This window comes from Emydura macquarii, unplaced genomic scaffold, assembly GCF_026122565.2.
Source record: "Emydura macquarii macquarii isolate MOO-44397 ecotype Brisbane River unplaced genomic scaffold, CSIRO-AGI_Emac_v2 contig_2636, whole genome shotgun sequence".
Classification (NCBI taxonomy): domain Eukaryota; kingdom Metazoa; phylum Chordata; order Testudines; family Chelidae; genus Emydura; species Emydura macquarii.
In genome coordinates this window covers 42,871,483-42,889,311 of record NW_027132773.1, presented here as the reverse complement: position 1 = coordinate 42,889,311, position 17,829 = coordinate 42,871,483, and the positions used below count along the sequence as shown (strand labels likewise).

At 39.4% G+C, this 17,829-nt stretch overlaps 1 protein-coding gene across 11 annotated transcripts in view; it reads left to right on the top strand.

Moving 5' to 3' along the window:
- The window catches only part of CACNA2D1 (calcium voltage-gated channel auxiliary subunit alpha2delta 1), a 623,614-nt gene that overhangs the window by 507,848 nt on the left and 97,937 nt on the right, over positions 1–17,829 (top strand). For all 11 annotated transcript variants that reach the window (XM_067564557.1, XM_067564550.1, XM_067564549.1 and 8 more), the window contains one exon: positions 7,754–7,858. In XM_067564557.1, coding sequence (XP_067420658.1) covers positions 7,754–7,858 — 105 coding nt within the window. The remainder of the gene's footprint in view (positions 1–7,753; positions 7,859–17,829) is intronic.

Below are 17,829 nucleotides of genomic sequence, written 5' to 3'. Positions count from 1 at the left end.
AAAGAGCTGTTGATGGAGTCGGCTATAGACTCTGGAGACGAGCATAAAAAATTAAATGGGAGGAGATGAAGATAACAAGATTATAAATATGATTTGTTTCTAATTGTATGTTTATAATTTCAAACAGGTCAGCTTTTTAATAGGGTCCAAGAATGCTAAATATTTAAAAAGTTAAGGTCTTATAATAATTATGTAGCCACAGTATTGTGGATGACAACCACTTGAACACACTGTCACATGTAAGGAAATGTTGCCTTGTTTGTACCTTCAGGAAATTTGCTTTCTAGAAATATTGCTGGATGAAAATAAATATTATAATATAGTCTTTGTAAAAAATTAAGGCACTCCACTAATATCCCCTAGTAAACTGGATATGCTGATTTGTGAATCTGTGTTATATACTGTTCCTCTACACATTATTTGCAAAGGAATCTTTAATTAATATTCTTTAGCTTTGAAGGATCGATTAATTTTTACCCTATTGTAATGATTATTATAGAAGGAATTTGTGTGTAAATTCCTTTGAGGGCTATTGTGATTCCAAGTAGGGGTTTTTTTTTCCTGGCTTTGCTTTTTCCTTCCCCAATGACATGAAAACTCATTGTGCAAGATGCATTCATAGAGTTTCATGCACCACGCTACATTCCAGACATATGGGTAAATGAGTTCAATTAATTTTTAAGGATTGTTAGGGCTCCCTTGCCCTGTCCCCTCTCAGTTCCCAGACACAGTTTGCCAGAAACCAACAGTCCAGAATCCAATCTGCAGGCACTCCATGACGGGTTTATTGGGGGTTACACTGACAAACTTAAAACCTTACTGTACCTCCAAGCCCTTCACACCAGTTGTGCGTATTTCTCTATACACCGATAGCTTCCTTCCCCCAACCATAGTTCTATATGCCCATAGAAATCCCTCTTTCCCTGACCATGTTTCCGTACACTGGTGAAACCCCCTCTTCCCCTCCTCCTTCTTGATAGCCTTAATTATACCTGTAGGCCCCTCCTCCCCAGTACCACCCCTTTCAATTTATGGTCATATTCTGTTTTGGGGGATCTGGGTCTGGGGCTTTAGTACAACCCCTTTTATACCCAATGGGAGGGTCAGGGAGTGGTGTCACATCTTGGCCATCGTCAGTTTACGGCCCTATATTTGTTTTTTTTAACACCTCCCTTCACTGCCCTTGCTTTCCCAGCCGCTTACTTGGCCTTCCTCTGGCATCCGTTTTGAACAGGAGTCAGAGCTTTCCCTCATTTGTGCATTCATATATCACACCTTCACTGCACCTTGAAACATTTTAACTACACCCCTTATCTTTTCCACAGTAATAAAGAAAACCTATCTAATTGCGGGCAGGCAAAAGGAACACACCATGTTTTTGTCCTTTGCTTGCATGTGTATCTTAGCTCTCAGGCAGGCAAACAGGCCCTAATAGCAGGCCCAGAATACCATCTCAGACAGATACGCAGGCCTAAATACTTATACAAACCTAAATTATATACTTATCCCCTAACAAGGGTGTGATAATTATCTCAAAGCAAAGTAATTTTATCCACAAAATGAAGATGGTAGCACCTTCATTTAAAAAAAGATGGCTAGCTACTTGCTTTCTTTGTTGAAGTTTAAAAATATAATATAAAATAAAGAATGAAAGATACAATTAACATCCTAAGGGGGGGGGGGGAGGGGGGGTCAGAAAGGATTTTTAAAATAGAGAGACATCCTGTGATCATAAGGGTTCCTGGTATTTTGCAGCTCACTATCATCTTCATCCAAGACATTATACAACATCTTGTCAGCGGTAGTATGAATTATTTAATAGATGAATCTCTGGCAAGCTGGATCAAATTGTACAGTGAAAATGCAGAGAATGTGTATATTAAACTCACGTGTAAGTTAATGATGTTTTGGGTTAGTTATAAATCTCTGACATAGTGGGTGGGCAAACTATTACAGTGGGCTGGACTGTGAATTTTACAGCCAGTCCTGGCCATGTAATGGGCACTACATAGCTGCACTACTCTAGGAGTAACACTGGGAATCTGTGCCTTCCCACCTGGCTCCATGGAGACAGGAGAAGGAATGGAAATCTTCTTATGTTTTTAACGGAACCCATAACAAGTCCCCCCACCCCTTGTGCAGGCCTGTGCATTTGTAAGAGTGGAGCCTCTGATCAGGGGTTGGGAGCAGTGAATAAATAGCACCCCCTTACACGTATTCAATCAGATATAAGGTGCAAGGAGACCACACATGGGCACAGGAGAGTCATCTTTCCCATATGCTTCTGAGAGGTTAAGTGGGCTGTGCCATAATATAGGCCAATGTAATTAACAGGTAAGGGACATTACATAAACCTGCTCACAAACATGGTGTTCATCATGATAAACCCAGAGGAAACTGGAAAGAAAGAGGAGAACTCCTCTTGTTGTTGGTTAGACCACAACACAAAGGGACTTTAGAGAAACAGGGATGGTATGGTAGTACAGAATAACACTAGGTTACTATGTAAGACACCCCTTTAATACCTAACAAATAGCCAATATAATATAATATAATATGTACAATTAATTAATTAATTATCTCTCTCTCTCTGTAATCTCCAATATTACAAAATGTATAGTTAAGTATAAAATAGAACATTTCATTTTATTTAAACTAAACAGAATGTATTGAGAATATGATTCTTGTATTTATAACAATATATTTGATAAAGTATGTAGATAACATGGTATATAGCCTGGAGAAAATTCTACTCTAAATAGCAATGGTGTTAATTCAGAGTAAACTCTACTTATAGCAGTTGTGAGAAAAGATTCTGTCCCAAAATACACCAACATGTTGTAATATATCAGTTGAATAAACACAAATCTGATGTAAACCATAATGTTGTAATATTGATGTGGTATGAAGCATACATTTTCAATGTACGCAATGTATTTAAGTAATACACATAGGCATCCGTTTCAAACCACTTGTTTACCTTAGGAAACAGTAGGCTGCCTTGCAACCAATGTGACACACAGTGCCCCACACTTTTTTACTGGCAGAACCCCTTTTCTATCACCCTTTCAGCAAGAGAGTGAACTTAGATCTCCATTGCCCTAGTGAGAATACCAAATTGGAGTTACTGCTGTACATAAAGATGCATATGTGACAAACTAAAGTAACCACCCAATTCTAATGTAATCACCAACCTCCCTTCCTTCTCCTTCTCCCATTGATTTATACCACTCGTTGCAGTCTGATCTGGTAAATATTTCTGTTAATGAGATTGCAAGGGACAATGGCAGGGGCTCATCTTTAATCTATGTTTGTGTACCCTTGGATCTCCAGTCCTGATTGGATAATAAAAATCTAAATTTCCCATTACATCTATCACTTCTATCTAAGCAGCATAATACATGTGCTAATAGTCCCACTGTAAGCTCTTTTGGGGACAGTACTTTTGTGACCCGTGCCGTGCCCAGGGTAGCCACCTGATAATGCCAAGGTCAGGGCAGGCTGTAAAAGGAGAGCAGATTCTCCTACGCTGGTGGGTAACACTAAAGTCAGACTTCCCAACCAGCCATAAACTGCATTTCGGAATCCCCACAGAAGCAGTACACAAATGCACACAGCCCCCTTTACTGCACTTCAGCTTCTGGCTCCCAAATCAGCACTAGGTCCAGTAAAGAGACCAGTTATTTAAACTCTATGCTCTTTACTAAAAAGGTTCCCTCTGACCCCAAAGGGTCAGCCACAGCACCAGTTCAATATAAGTTTGGATCTTACCTAAAATACCACACTGCCAGCCAATCCTTTAGTAACTAAAACTAAAGGTTTATTGTAAAAAGAAAGAAATAAACCATAAGAGAAATGTTAAAGGATTAGAGCAATCAGATACATACAAATGATTAAAAGTCCATATACATCAGTTTTCTAGAAGAATTGTGGAGTTGTAGGCTTGTACAGTTCCTCTGGTATACCTCCAGTATCTGGATGGGCTTTAGTCCTTCGGTTCAGTTGCAAGTGAATTGATCCAGAGGCAGGCATGTGTTTGTAGCTGAACAGGAAAAAGACAAAATGGATTTTGTGGCTTAGCCTTATATACCCTCTGGCCTTGGCCATGCTGTCTTCTGGAATGTTACAAGAACCAAAATGGAGTCCACAGTCACATGGGCCAATCCTGGTAACTCTTCAGGTATGCCTTTAGTTTCTTCCTGGGCCCCTTGCATCTGTGAGTGTCTTAATGGGCCATTAAGCAGGCTATTGTTCTGCCCCCTCTTTGTTTGGGGTATTTCCCAGCCAGCCCAAATTGACATACAGAAATATCAAATACATCCATAACTTCCATTTCACATATAATACATGAACATAAGCATCATCATCTTACTCAGCATATTACATCCTTTCTAACAGTACCTGACATGGCATATCTCACATGAATCGTTATTATTTTGATGTACTGCTGTCAAACAATATAACAAATGCTCTCCCGCCATCTACCCAGCATGACAACTTTGCATTCTTATGATGTTATATAGATGCACACTAGATGTCTAACTTAAACCACCAAGTAAGTCAGTACAGATTTTGGCCCAGTAGAACAAGGACCAAATCTGCTTTACCTTACTCATGTAGGTAGTCCTTTTAAATCAATGGGACATCTTGTGAGAGTAAGATGACCAAGATTTGGGCCTCCAATCAATTATTTTTGTGGTGCTTTTATTAATTAATTTTGGAATGTCTATTAAGAAGGAGGTGCTTGTCACTAATTTATAAAGTACTTGTTTTAGTTTTTTTCTCCCTTTTTTTAATATAAAAGAACAGCCAACTAAAGCAATGTATTGTATTTTACATTCAAAAGTGATTCTGTTTTTTTCATTTCAAAATCAAACTTACAGGACTGACAGGAGTGATATTAATGCACTGATTTCAAATTTCTTTATTCATCATTACTGGCAAGAAAATTCATAAGGCTCAGTTCTGCCCTTGATTAGACAGACTGGTGCCTCTTGAAAATTGAGCTGTTGATGTCAAAAAGTCTGTAAAGAATTAGTTTTAGTAAAAATGCAGTAAATGCAAATAAAGAGTTTTGGTTTGTTTTCTTAATACCAGAATTTGCTAGGAGTACTACAGAATTATATAATAAAGTAGCTGTATTGGTGCTTATCAGTTAACAAGTGAGAACTATGTTATGGTTATTATGTTATGGTCTCTTCTCAGTTAGGGATATTGTGTATGTACTTTCAGCACACCAGGAACGTACCGCCAGATGACTTGTGACGCAGAGGGTCAGAATTTCTCCCCACTTCTCCCTTGTCTTGCTTGTAGAGAAAGTTACTTCACCTCTTTTCATGAGCAGCTTGCTTCTCCCCATCACTCTGCCAGATACTTTGGCTGGTGAATTAGGGATTCGAGGCAGTGCTCCTCCCACTCCCACTCCCATCCCCAGCGGCCCGTTTGCTTACAGAGGGCAGTCTGGAGTGCCCAGTGCCTCATCTCCCCTGGTGTTGCAATTGATGAGAAGTCTCAAAGGAGCAGAGGTTTTCTTATTCCTCCAAGTAGCCAGGTAACCATGGTGAAAACCTACCCCACTTTGTGTAAGACTGCAAAACATATGTTCTGAGTGTAAAAGCAAAAAGAGCAACTCAGCAAAAATAAATGAAGAGGAAAACTGGGCAGATTCTGAAGAAATTTAACAAAAAATTAACATGGTCCTGAGTTTGTAAGGCCTGAACCTATGAGATAAGTTCACTGGGAGCAGAAGAGTAATTTGTTTACCAGATTCTCAGTTTATTAAGGCCTAAATTTACAAAATGGCCAGAGAGTTTGACCGTCTCAGCACATGGGAGTCCAACTTGATATGCTGAGAGTGTCTGAGACTCCTATGAGCTGAAGCATCAATGGCCACTTCTGGAAATTTGGAGCCGAATTTCCAAAGCCTCTGAGGAAGGAGGAAGTCAGATAGAATAAAAATGAAGGGTAGCGTGAAAATGTCCTCTTTCATGAATTGCGTATGCAAGATCTCCACTGTCTGAGTCACCTTCAGGGCAGCCAGTGAAGAGCATTTAGGAGCAATGTTTGATCTGTATTTTTGCTTTAACAAATATGCAATTTATCTCCACCCCAAACAACCCCATTCCATGCAGGTCCCTTATGCTTCTTTGGCTGGAATATACCTGAATAGCATAATGTTGCATTTGGTCATATTGTAGAATCATAGAATCATAAAAGATTAGGAATGGAAGGGACCTCAGGAGATCATCTAATCCAACACCCTGCTCAAAGCAGGACCAACCCCGACTAAATCATCCCAGCCATAGCTTTGTCAAGCCAGGGCTTGAAAACCTCTAAGGATAGAGATTCCACCACCACCCAAGGTAACCCATTCCAATGCTTCACCACCCTCCTAGTGAAAAAGTTTTCTTCCTAATATACAACCTCAACCCCCCACTGCAACTTGAGATCATTGCTCCTTGTTCTATCCTCTGCCACCACTGAAAACAGCCTAGCTCCATCCCCCCTGGAACCTTCTTCAGGTAGTTGAAGTCTGCTATAAAATCCCTCCTCACTCTTCTCTTCTGCAGACTAAACAAGCCTAGTTCCCTCAGCCTCTCCTCATAACTGATGTGTCCCGGCCCCCTAATCATTTCCATTGCACTCCACTGCACTCTCTCCACATCCTTTCTGTAGAGGGGACCCAAAACTGGACACAATACTACAGATGTGGCCTCACCTGTGCCGAATAGAGGAGAATAATCACTTCCCTCAATCTGCTGGCAATGGTCCTACTAATGCAGCCCAATACGCCTTTAGCCTTCTTGGCAACAAGGGCATACTGCTGACTCATATCCAGCTTTTTGTCCACTGTAACCCTTAGGTCCTTTTCTGCAGAACTGCTGCTTAACCAGTTGATCCCCAGTCTTTAGCAGTGCATGGGATTCTTCCGTCCTAAGTGTAGGACTCTGCACTTGTCCTTGTTGAACCTCATCAGATTTCTTTTGGCCCAATCTCCAATTTGTCTAGGTCACTCTGTATCCTATCCCGACCCTCCAGTGTATCTACCACTTCCTCCAGCTTAGTGTCATCTGCACACTTACTGAGGGTGCAATCTACCCCATCCTCCAGATCATTAATGAAGATGTTGAACAAAAGCGGCCCCAGATCAACTCATGGGGCACGCAGCTTGATAACGGTTGCCAGCTAGACATCGAGCCATTGATCACTACCTGTTGAGCCCGATGACGTAGCCAGCTTTCAATCTGAGATGTACCATAATTTTGCTCTTAAAGGGTAAAGAAAAGTCCTTTCAACATCGATGCACTAATAATAGTAATGTCTTGGTGAGAAAAAGCAGGATATAGACTTAGAAATACTACATTAGAGGTGGACTTATTGGCTGAAATCCTAGCTGCGCTGAGATCAACAGAAGCTTTGACATTCCCCATCACTGGGTCTCAGAGCCCGGCCTTCAGCCCAAGCTTGAAGGTCTATACTGCAGTTTTATAGCCTCTCAGCCAAGCCGCATCAAGCCCCAGTCAGCTGTCAAGGGCAAGTCGAGGTGAGTGGTTTTTTTTGCAATGTAAACATACCCAGTGAGGTCAGGTTTTAACCCATTAATGCTTAAATAATGTGCTTTCCTCTACACAATGCATAAAAAAGAGGCACTCCCTGCCCTTATGAGCTTAACTATATTTTTGGGAACTATATTACACTTGCATTTTTTGGGGAGCCAGAACTGAAAGGATACTTCTTTTTGTATCTCTTACAGCACAGTGTCTCTAGAGCTAATTGCAATAAGATCATTATGTTGTTTACTGATGGTGGTGAAGAAAGAGCACAAGAGATTTTCAAGAAATACAATGACGACAGAAAAGTAAGTGGCATTTACAAATATTTGATGGCATGAAGGTACCTAATGGGGACATTTAGATGGTTTCTGGAAGAAAAAGCTTGTGTTTTATAGGTGTTCAAAATAACTGGTATTGTTGAGATGCGAATATTGAATAGTACACTGTGAGAAACTTTCCCACTGAACAATATTGCTATGAAAATACAATGGAATTATTAAATAATATTTTGCATTTCTACACTGCCTACCGCCCACAGATCTCAAAGCTTTGTAAACTATAATGCATTAAGCTTTCTTATAACCCCAGTGCTGTAGGTAGGTATTATCCTTGTACTACAAATGAAGAACATGAAATACAGGAAGATTAAGTGACTTGCTGAAGGCCACAGAAAGTCACCTTTTGTGAGCGTGGGACACACACAGACCTGCACAACCTCCCTCTTTCCTCTGCACTGAAATGTCTGTGTTAAGCACTGATCCTTTCATTTTCATGACTGTATGTAACACCCAGACAAAACTGTCACACAGTTATGGGAGTTTTGTACATGAACATTTATTTACCTAAAGCTTTCTGAATCACAGGTTTGCAGGCCTGTAGCTCTGGCTAACAATTCTCAAGTATTTGCCATTTCAGTTCTCTTCACTGTGTTGATATGTATGCCTTCACCACTGATATTTTCCTTGTAATAGCAACTAATATTTTTTAATCTAGGAGACAAAGACGTAAGTAGATCTGATAACTGGAAATGGAAGCTACATAAATTCAGACTAGAAATAAGGTGAATATTTTAAATAGCAAAGGAAATTAACCATTGGAAGAACTGACCTAGGGATGTGGTAGATTCTTTGTCATCTGAACTCTTTAAGTCAAGACTAGAGGTCTTTCTAAAAGATGAGCTCTAGTTCAACCAGGAGTTATGGGCACAATGCATAAATCACTGTCTCAAATTCTATGGGTCATGTTAGTGAGGTAATGCTGAATCCTCACCCAATATATTTTAAATTAAGTTTCTTCATAGTTTTAACTCTCCAGGTGTCACCTGATGGGTCTGTAGTCAGTGTAGTGAAAGTAACTGGGAATCAGGCCCCAGTTCAGCAAGGTGCTTGCTATCTTTAAGCACATCAATAGTCCCTTTAGCTTCAGTGGAACTACTCACATGCTCAAAACTGGGCATGTGCCTTGCTGAATTGGGGCCCCTGGGCTTCTCTTTCTATCTCTGCCAATGAGTCACTGTGTGACCTTGAGCAAGTTCCTTCACTTGTTTTCAACCCACCTCCCCATCCGCAATATGGATGTAATGCTCCCTCACAGCGGTGTTACAAACTTTAGTTAATCTTTGGGTAGTACTTTGAATGACTTTTGAATGAAAGGCAGTACATAAGTGCAAAGTATTTTTTTAAACTGGCAATTACCGATAAGTTACATTGCACTAACTGTTAGAGTTGTAGACACTCAATTCTAAGGCATGCTGACTCTGCAGCCTTCTCAAATTATACATGGAAATTTCATGCTATCCCACCTCTTTTCTGTACCTGATTGCTTTTGTGGTGTTATAATAAATGCTAACTTTTCCTTTGGCTGATATTAGATGACATTCTCTGAAAGAGGCATGAATACGTGTGATTCATTTCTTACTGTTTTCCATGTACAATTGTGTTTTAGGATTAGAAATAGGGTAAAATATCCAGTCCAAAGACAGATGCAATTTAATAATGCTAAGAAATTAATCACATTCTATCCTGCATTGTGCCCAACTGCACAAATTTAAGAAAGACAACACGTTCCTCAGCCAAGCATGGAAAATGAAATGTACGGTTATTGTCCCTCACACAATTTGTTAATGCATACTAAGTAAAATTTGTAGATGATAATGGCCACCTTGTTAGAAGATATATTTTAATTAAACACATTTTCTGATATAATTAACTGTAATGCAAGTGACTCATATCTGATTAATTTTATAAATCTGCTGATTTAAGTCTCAGTAAATGCCAAAATTCCTTGTCTTTATCTAATAAAGTACTAGCAAAAATACCTATATTATTGCTTTATTCCAAAGTGACTTTGAAAGTACAACGAACACAGTTTTTTACATGTATCACTTGAAAAGTATAAGGTTTATTTGAGGGAAAAGAAAATGCTTCTTTAATCATGTAAATGTCTTTACATTCCTGAAGGTGAATTTGTGATTGCAAAATATAATTAAAGACATTTAAAAAATATTTTACAGCAAAAGATAGAATGAGGATAATCAGAGGTTTGTATTGGCAAATTCATCTGTGTGAACTCATAGTACAAATACATAATACAAAAAACAACTGTTGTAGCAAGTTTCTGGTGTTTCTCAAAGTAATATCTTAATGCAAAAGTTATTAGTACTAATTCAAGAACTTATGATCTTTCTAGTCACAAGGATAAGCTTTGTTTCTGGAATGTTAAATGTGTACTTGCATTTCTGTCTCTCTTTCTCAACATCTATAATTAAAGTTTAGACTGTCAGAGTATAAAAGTAAAGCCAAAGGCACATGTATTCCAAGATTAGAAAATTAATAGTTTTATCTTGCAAAGAAATAGCCACAGAAAATAATGTTGCCATCTAAAGACTGTACAGTAAGCTGTGTTCATGCAAGAAATGATAAAACTTCTCACTGGTAATGATTATGGTCCAGATTCTAGTACTTTTACTCCAGTCTACTTTGAATTTAAAAGGACTATGTTATAGACAGGTTCTATTCAACTTGAGTAAAGGTATCAGAATCTGATTCTATATGTTTTTCAGTAATAGCATTATAGAATAGCATATTCTTGAATCTTGCCTTGTCATACCTTGTCACTTCTATAAAGTTATATAGTAGTGAAACAGAATACAACTACACAAAATGCTGCTTAACAATTGGCATGTGTACCTTTACTGTGGCATTCACAGTGCTCACATTAAACATGGGAAATACCACATTCATTGTAGTAAATTACAGGAATTAAAATGGTAAATATTCATTTGTGTGTGCGCCCAGGCTCCAGATAACTTCCCTGAAGACAGCAGTATATTTACATACCATGGCTGGGAAAAGCAAGGCCCTTTACTGGATGGCATTTCTCTGATACCATTACTACAGGAGGGAACCCTCGGGGACTACTGTTCAGAACCAGTTAGCAGTAATTATCACAGAAACTACAAGCCAGCATAACTAAAGGAAGAGCTATTTTTCCATATGCTTACACTGTGGTTTATATCTTTTAAAAAGAAATCTGAGTACCCCAGCCCAGACTACTTGCAGCCATTAAAAATCCCATGATACTTTCATGATAGGGTGCTAACCCCCATGCATTGGCCAAATTCCTCTGTGTGTGTGCGTGCGTGCATGTGCGTGCTGCTTTCTGCATTACTCCTGTAGTTGGAATTAGATATGGTATTTTTTCCATTATTTGTTAGTGTACTTTAACAGCTGTCCAATTCTGCCCCAGAGGTGGCTGCATTTCAGTAGTAGCTGGGAGTGATTCTTCTGTGTAAGAGTGTTTTACATGAATGATATGGGACTAAAGAGGCATAATATAATGTTAACTGGATGAAACTAAGGAAGGTTTAGATTGAATGGGTCAGATTGTGGGCTACATCTGAACTCTGCTTAGCAGGAGGGACAAAGGTTTTAAGCCAACTTTACACTTCCTGGATGCTAAGCTAGTGTCTGGACTGCTCTATATTACATCAACTGTCACTTACCTCTAAAGTGACCCAGAAAGTAGGGCTTACCATGACGCTTCGTCTTGCCCCAGGCCACGCCCCCTACTCTGGGGACTGTAATGGGTGGGAGAGGGTGTAGACGCTGCCGGGCAAGAGGAATACTCCGATAGACAGCTAACCTGGCTTTACTTCCACTTTGCACTGGGAGACTAGCACAAAGCATCCAGCACCAGGAGACTAGCACAATGCAACTATAAGGGAGTGGAACATAGGTGGCTGGCCTCGTGGTCACAGCTGGGCTGGAGTCCACATGTCAGGGATGGTAGTTGATGAGCAGGTGTCAGAAGAATCCCTAGAATCAGGCTCAAAGTCAGGCCTGGGTTGGAGACCAGAGATAGTACCAGGCTAGAGTTAGGAGGCAAGAATCAGGGTCAGGGTCAAATTGGGATCAGGAACCAAAGATCAGACAATGAGATGAGATTTGGAGTCACAGCAGGCCCAAAGTTTGTGGTGTTGACCAGACAACTTCCTGGGGCACAGGGTTAAATAGGGTGGATGGCCAATCAGAGGGCCCCAGGGAACTGTCACTCTGAGTCTCTTGGGCGGTACTTCCTGTGGCACCTATTCTCCACAGTGCTCCCTGGCTGGGGTTCTGAATGGCCTCCTGGTCAGCCATTCTAGGCTTTGCAGAGTCTGGTACTAGTCTCTGCATCCTTTTCAGCAACTTAGCTAAGTCCGTTTCTAAAATGCCTTTCTTACTGTGAGCTCAGTTGAACTGTAGAATAATTTCCCAAGAGAATAGGCAGAAGACTTCTCTTTGGAGACATTTAGAAATAAAAGTACCACAGGGGACAATCGTATAAAGCCCAGGGAAGATCTTGTAGGTCACTTTTATTTATTTATTTAACCAGCTAATCACATGCAGCCTCTTCGCTTTCCTCTACTGAGACAGTAACGACTTGAGTAATGCATCTTCTCAGGGCACCATGCTTTTCACAGCTACTTATTTGAAATATATCACATTAGTACCTAGTTATATGAGGCCATGTTTCAGTATTATCTGTTAATACAGTAAAAGTAGTGATGATTACTTTCACTCAGAGACTTAAAAAAAAAAAAAAAAAAAAAAAAAGGAAATGAATCAATTTTTTTGGAGAAACTGATAGATACATAAAAATGTTTGTTCTGAGTTGGTGTTTTTATTTATGTTTTAATTATATAGCATAGATATTCTGCAATTCTATTGTGTCCTGCATCTCAAAGCATTTCAAAGCATGGCTGAATTTCACAGTACAGATTCACAACACCCATGTTGATTAGGTAACTATACTATCCCCCTTTTTAAAAAAAATAGGAACAAATTAAGGCCACAATCCTGCAATGAGCACAATGTGGGCCAAATCTTGCACCGAAGCAGAGCCCATTGTAGAGCTGAAGGCTAAGCACAGAGAGATTAAATGACTTGCCTAAGGTCACAGAGCAAGTCTGTGGCAATGTCGGAATGGAATCCAGATCACCTAATTCCATTAGCTTTAAAAACTATTCTTTCCTTGATATTTTATTTCTGTGTTTAATGGAACTGTGTATTTAAAAACAAACATCCCTTCCCTCCAATTTCCTTCTCTTTGTTACTATTACTAATGGCATCTTGATTATGTAGGAATGTATTATTTACCATTCATCATTTATGCCATTTGTCAGTTTTCAGCTGCATGGAGTATTGCTTATGTCACACTTCAGCACACAGAAATGACTAGTGAAATTGCAAAATTTCTGAATAGTAACCCAAGTTGTCTTTTGGCTCCTATTAGTTGGCCTGGTTCCACTCACACTCATACAATTCTCTCACTCTTTTATCCAGAACTTCCTGAGGTGGTCTTTTCCTATCAGTTTAGTTAGGTCTGGCTCCTTGGAGACTGTTTGAAGTGGCTGAGAAGATACAGAGGTTTAAAATGAAAGTAGATAAGAGAAATGCTTCCTCTTTTGATTAGGCAAAACAACCAGGTTTGATGAGGTCTCTCTGTCTCTTGTGGGAAAACATCAAGCACTGGCCTTTGAGATGACAACGACCTTCAGCCTCTCCCTAGCTTCATCTTCAGCTGTCATTGGTCAAAGACATCTAATTCCTTGTGACACTGAAAGATCCTTACCCTCAAAGAAATGGCTTTTCCCATCTTCCTTTTAGCCTTCTACTTTCATTAAGCAAAGTTAGCTTAGCCAAAGAGTTACTATCCTACTGTATCTAAAAATATCAAGCAATCTGCTAAGGACTAGAGCAGACCCTTTACCTCCAGAGTTTGTTTCTATCCTAATCCTAACTTTTTATATATGATTTACTGCTAAAATCCAGGGATAAGTGGGCATTACCCAACACATGATGCAAAAGAATTAGTCCTTGGAAACCTGGGCTGCCAATCTCAATAATACCCTCTTAATATCTAGCATCTTTTTTCACCCTGCTTCCTTATCCTAGGGTCTGAGAAGAATTTTGCTGTAGGTGTAAGGAAAGGTGGCTTATGTCCACTGACTATTCGCTCAGTAAAGTCTTTTCCAGCAAGAGTGTGGTGAGAGTATTCTCAGCTTTCATAGATTCCAGGGCCAGAAGGGAGCACTGTGATCTAGTCTGATCTCCTGTATAACACAAAGAACTTCCCCAGAATAATTCCTAGAGCATATTTTTTTAGAAAACATCCAATATTGATTTTAAAATTATCAGTGATGGAGAATCTACCACAGCCTTTGGTAAATTGTTCCAATAGATAATTACTCTCAGTATTAAAAATTGACAGTTTACTTCCAGTCTGAATTTGTCTAGCTTCACCTTTCAGCCATTGGCTCATGTTACATCTTTTCTGTTAGACTGAAGAGCCATTATTACGTATTTGTTTCCCTTGTCAATATTTATAGACTGTAATCAAGTCAACCTTTAACCTTTTCTTTGTCAAGCTAAATAGGTTAGACTCCTTGAGACTATCACTATAAGGCAAGTTTTCTAATCTTTAACCATTCTTGTGGCTCTTCTCTGAACCCTCTCCAATTTATCAACATCCTTCTTGAATTGTGGGCACCAGAACTGGAAACAGTATTCCAGTAGCAGTTGCTGACAGGCCTATAATTACCTGAGTCATCCCATTTACCCTTTTAAAAAATTGTCACATTAGCTTTCCTCCAGTCTTCTAGATGTTTTCTAGTGCTCAAAGGCTTATTGAAAATTAACATTAATGTCCAGTGAGCTCCTCAGCCAGCTCTTTTAAAATTCTTGGAGTCAAGTTATCTCAACATGCTGATTTAAAATGTCTGACATTAGTATATTCTGTTTAACATCCTCCTGAGATACTAGTGGAATGGAAAGAGTGTTAACATTACTGTATGATGGGATTATATAATTTGTTTTTTCCCCAAATAAAGAACAGAAATATTTACTGAACGCTTCTGCCTTTTCTGCATTATTATCTATAATTCTACCATTTCCACCTAGTAATAGACCAATACCTCTGTTCCTAATATGTTTAAAAATGCCTTTATTGTCTAATTCTTCTTGTCATAGATTTCTTCGTGTCCCTTTGCTTCCCTTATCAATTATCTATAATTCCCAACTTCTGGTTTATATTGATTACTATCAACAAATATAATATACTTGTGAAAGCTTTGATTGCCCAAGATGGTCTGCGTGGGGGTGACCCCATTGGCTTCAGTGGGGTTCTGCCTTAGCTCAGGAGCTTACCAGCATGAAACCGCTTATGTCATCTGTCCCTTAGATTGGCTGCTACCAGGGGAGCAATTTGAAGGGATCATAAAAACAGTCATACTGGGTCAGACCAATGGTCCATCTAGCCCAGTATCCTGTCTTCCAACACTGGCCAATTCCAGTGCTTCAGAGGGAATGAACAGAACAGGTGGTTGTCAAGTGATCCGAGTGATCAAATAACAGCTCCATAGTATAATAACCCCTTTTCAGATGGTTCTTTCAGAGTCCTCTTTGAGTTAAGGATTCTGTTTAAAATATCTGCTCCACTTGCAAGCCAAATCTAGTATTACTTGTTCTACAGAGGTTGCCTTTCTAAAGTTTTTAACTCTTCAAGATCATTTTCTAATAAGAATTACCTCCCTTCTTAGTTTGTTAAGGTTATTTTAGGTACTGTGCATTCTTTTGATCATAAACCCAGAGACTGTCCTCTCTGCCTTGTGCCCTTCTCAAACCACTGAAGCTGAGAAATGCTCAGAATTGTAGAACCAAATATGAAAGGACTATGAAACTCTGCTTAAAGGTTTTTGAGATGACTACAGGTTTTTCTTTTATTCTGAAGGGCCAGGGAGGAGAGAATAAAGCCCACATAAATGTTATTGAAATGGAGGAAAAAGAGCATCGGCTGTGCTTAATGTTTAGGACCAGACTGTGCAAAAATTGTCCCTCGCTGCTAATTTCTGGTAGTTTGCATGGTCTCTATAAAATGTATTCACTTTATTTAAGCCTGAGACTTTCTTTGCTTTCTCCAACAATGTCTGCTTCAGTAAGGTTTCTGTTCTCTCCCAGATTTCAATTTTAATTATTATAAGTGCTGTGACATTCACAGCTGGGAGAGCTAGCAGGAACTTAGAGAAAAGTTGGAAATGCTACTCAGAAATTCTGCAATTTCATTGTTTATGCCTTTTTAAGTGGGACGACAACAAAAACTCATTTAGTTTGAGGCTCAACTTGTCACTGCAGTGATACCATTGTGGTAAGAAAGGATATCTATTGTCTATCTGGTTCTCGAGTACCATTTATTTAATTAATGACTTGTTGTGTACTCAGTGTCATAGCATCTGGGTACCTGACATAGATTAAATGCAACCAGTTATTGGATTAAGCATTCCACATAAATAGCTCTCCACCCTGCAGTGCTCCATTAGTCAAAAATGGTCCATTAGCACAGAAGCTAAAATGTACAGGGCCTGGAACATGTAAATCGAACTAAAAATAAAACATTTATGTTAATATATTTTGCAAACTTTTTTTTTTTTTTTTTTTAATAAACCTAAATTTTGGGCCTTAATTATCTAGCACAGGCCCAGATCATCCTCTCCCATGGGAAAAATGTGTGAAAGGAAGGGGATCTCAATGAGGATCTTCTTAAAGAGATTCCCACATGGTGTTCCATTAGGTAGCAGTGTCTTCTCGTGGGAAAGGCCCCTGCAGAACCCTGCAAAGCCAGGACCATCTGTGCGGAGGCCTGGAGGTTCTACATTTACACCCCAACTGCCTGTCTCCTTGGCAACATTGTGCCATTGGAAGCATTCTGACAGGGACACTCCCAGATTGTCACTGCCCCAGGAATCACATAGGGCTTGCTGAAACAATAACACCAGACTGTATCAACACTTTTGACTAATTTCTGTGAGGATGGAAGGAGGATATGTTTTTCCTTGTCCATGCCTCTCTTTGGCCTGCGTAGTCTCCCACACCTTCTGCCATATGGATCCCAGATTGCTGGGAAAGACCAATGCAGAATCGAGGTGAGAGGCAGATAATGACCTGGACAGCTGAGAACCCATTCTGTGTAGAATGGGGAAGATCTGCACACAGTGGGTCCCTTCTTTGCATGGAACTATAGGGCACAATACGTGCCAGTGTCTTCTTTAGGCAGTTATTTCATTATCAATATAAACCTATCTAGAATATCATGTGAAATTTTTCTCATGTGGACTGTTATCTGCTGTACTAGATAAAATCAGCATAGTGATGTTGTGAACCACAGAGGGCTAATAAAAGTTTGACTATAGTTTTGTTGAAAAGTAATGTTTTTAATCGTGTTTGGGTCACGTGTGCGTGTTACATAAAACCCAAATGGCATCATGTTTTCTTTCATTTAGCACAGACAGGACTATTTGATGCTTTTATTTTTGTTGATGATGCATTCCAGATTATAACATTAATACTGATTGATTCACAGTATCGCAAGCAGGTTGATGCTGTAGATGGTGTAAATTGATTAATCGAGTCTGTGGAGATAGGAAATAATTTAATGCACAGAGTACATTGTGTTTGTGGTGGAACAAAAGCAAGAAAGTCAGATTATATTTTATTTATTTGTACAAATATTCCGCTCCTTAGAACAGAACTGCTATGGCTAGTGATGTTATGGTAGGTCCTATGTCATTTTTCCCAATACAACACAGAACTGCAAGTTCTTGTGAATTTGTGATTTGAATCAGATCTGTGTTTGATACATTCTCTCCTAATCTCTGGATCCCATTTTATTTTTGTTCCAGGGGCCCTTTACAGCCATTGGTGTATGAAACTTTAGGAACAGTACAGAATACTCTGCTTTC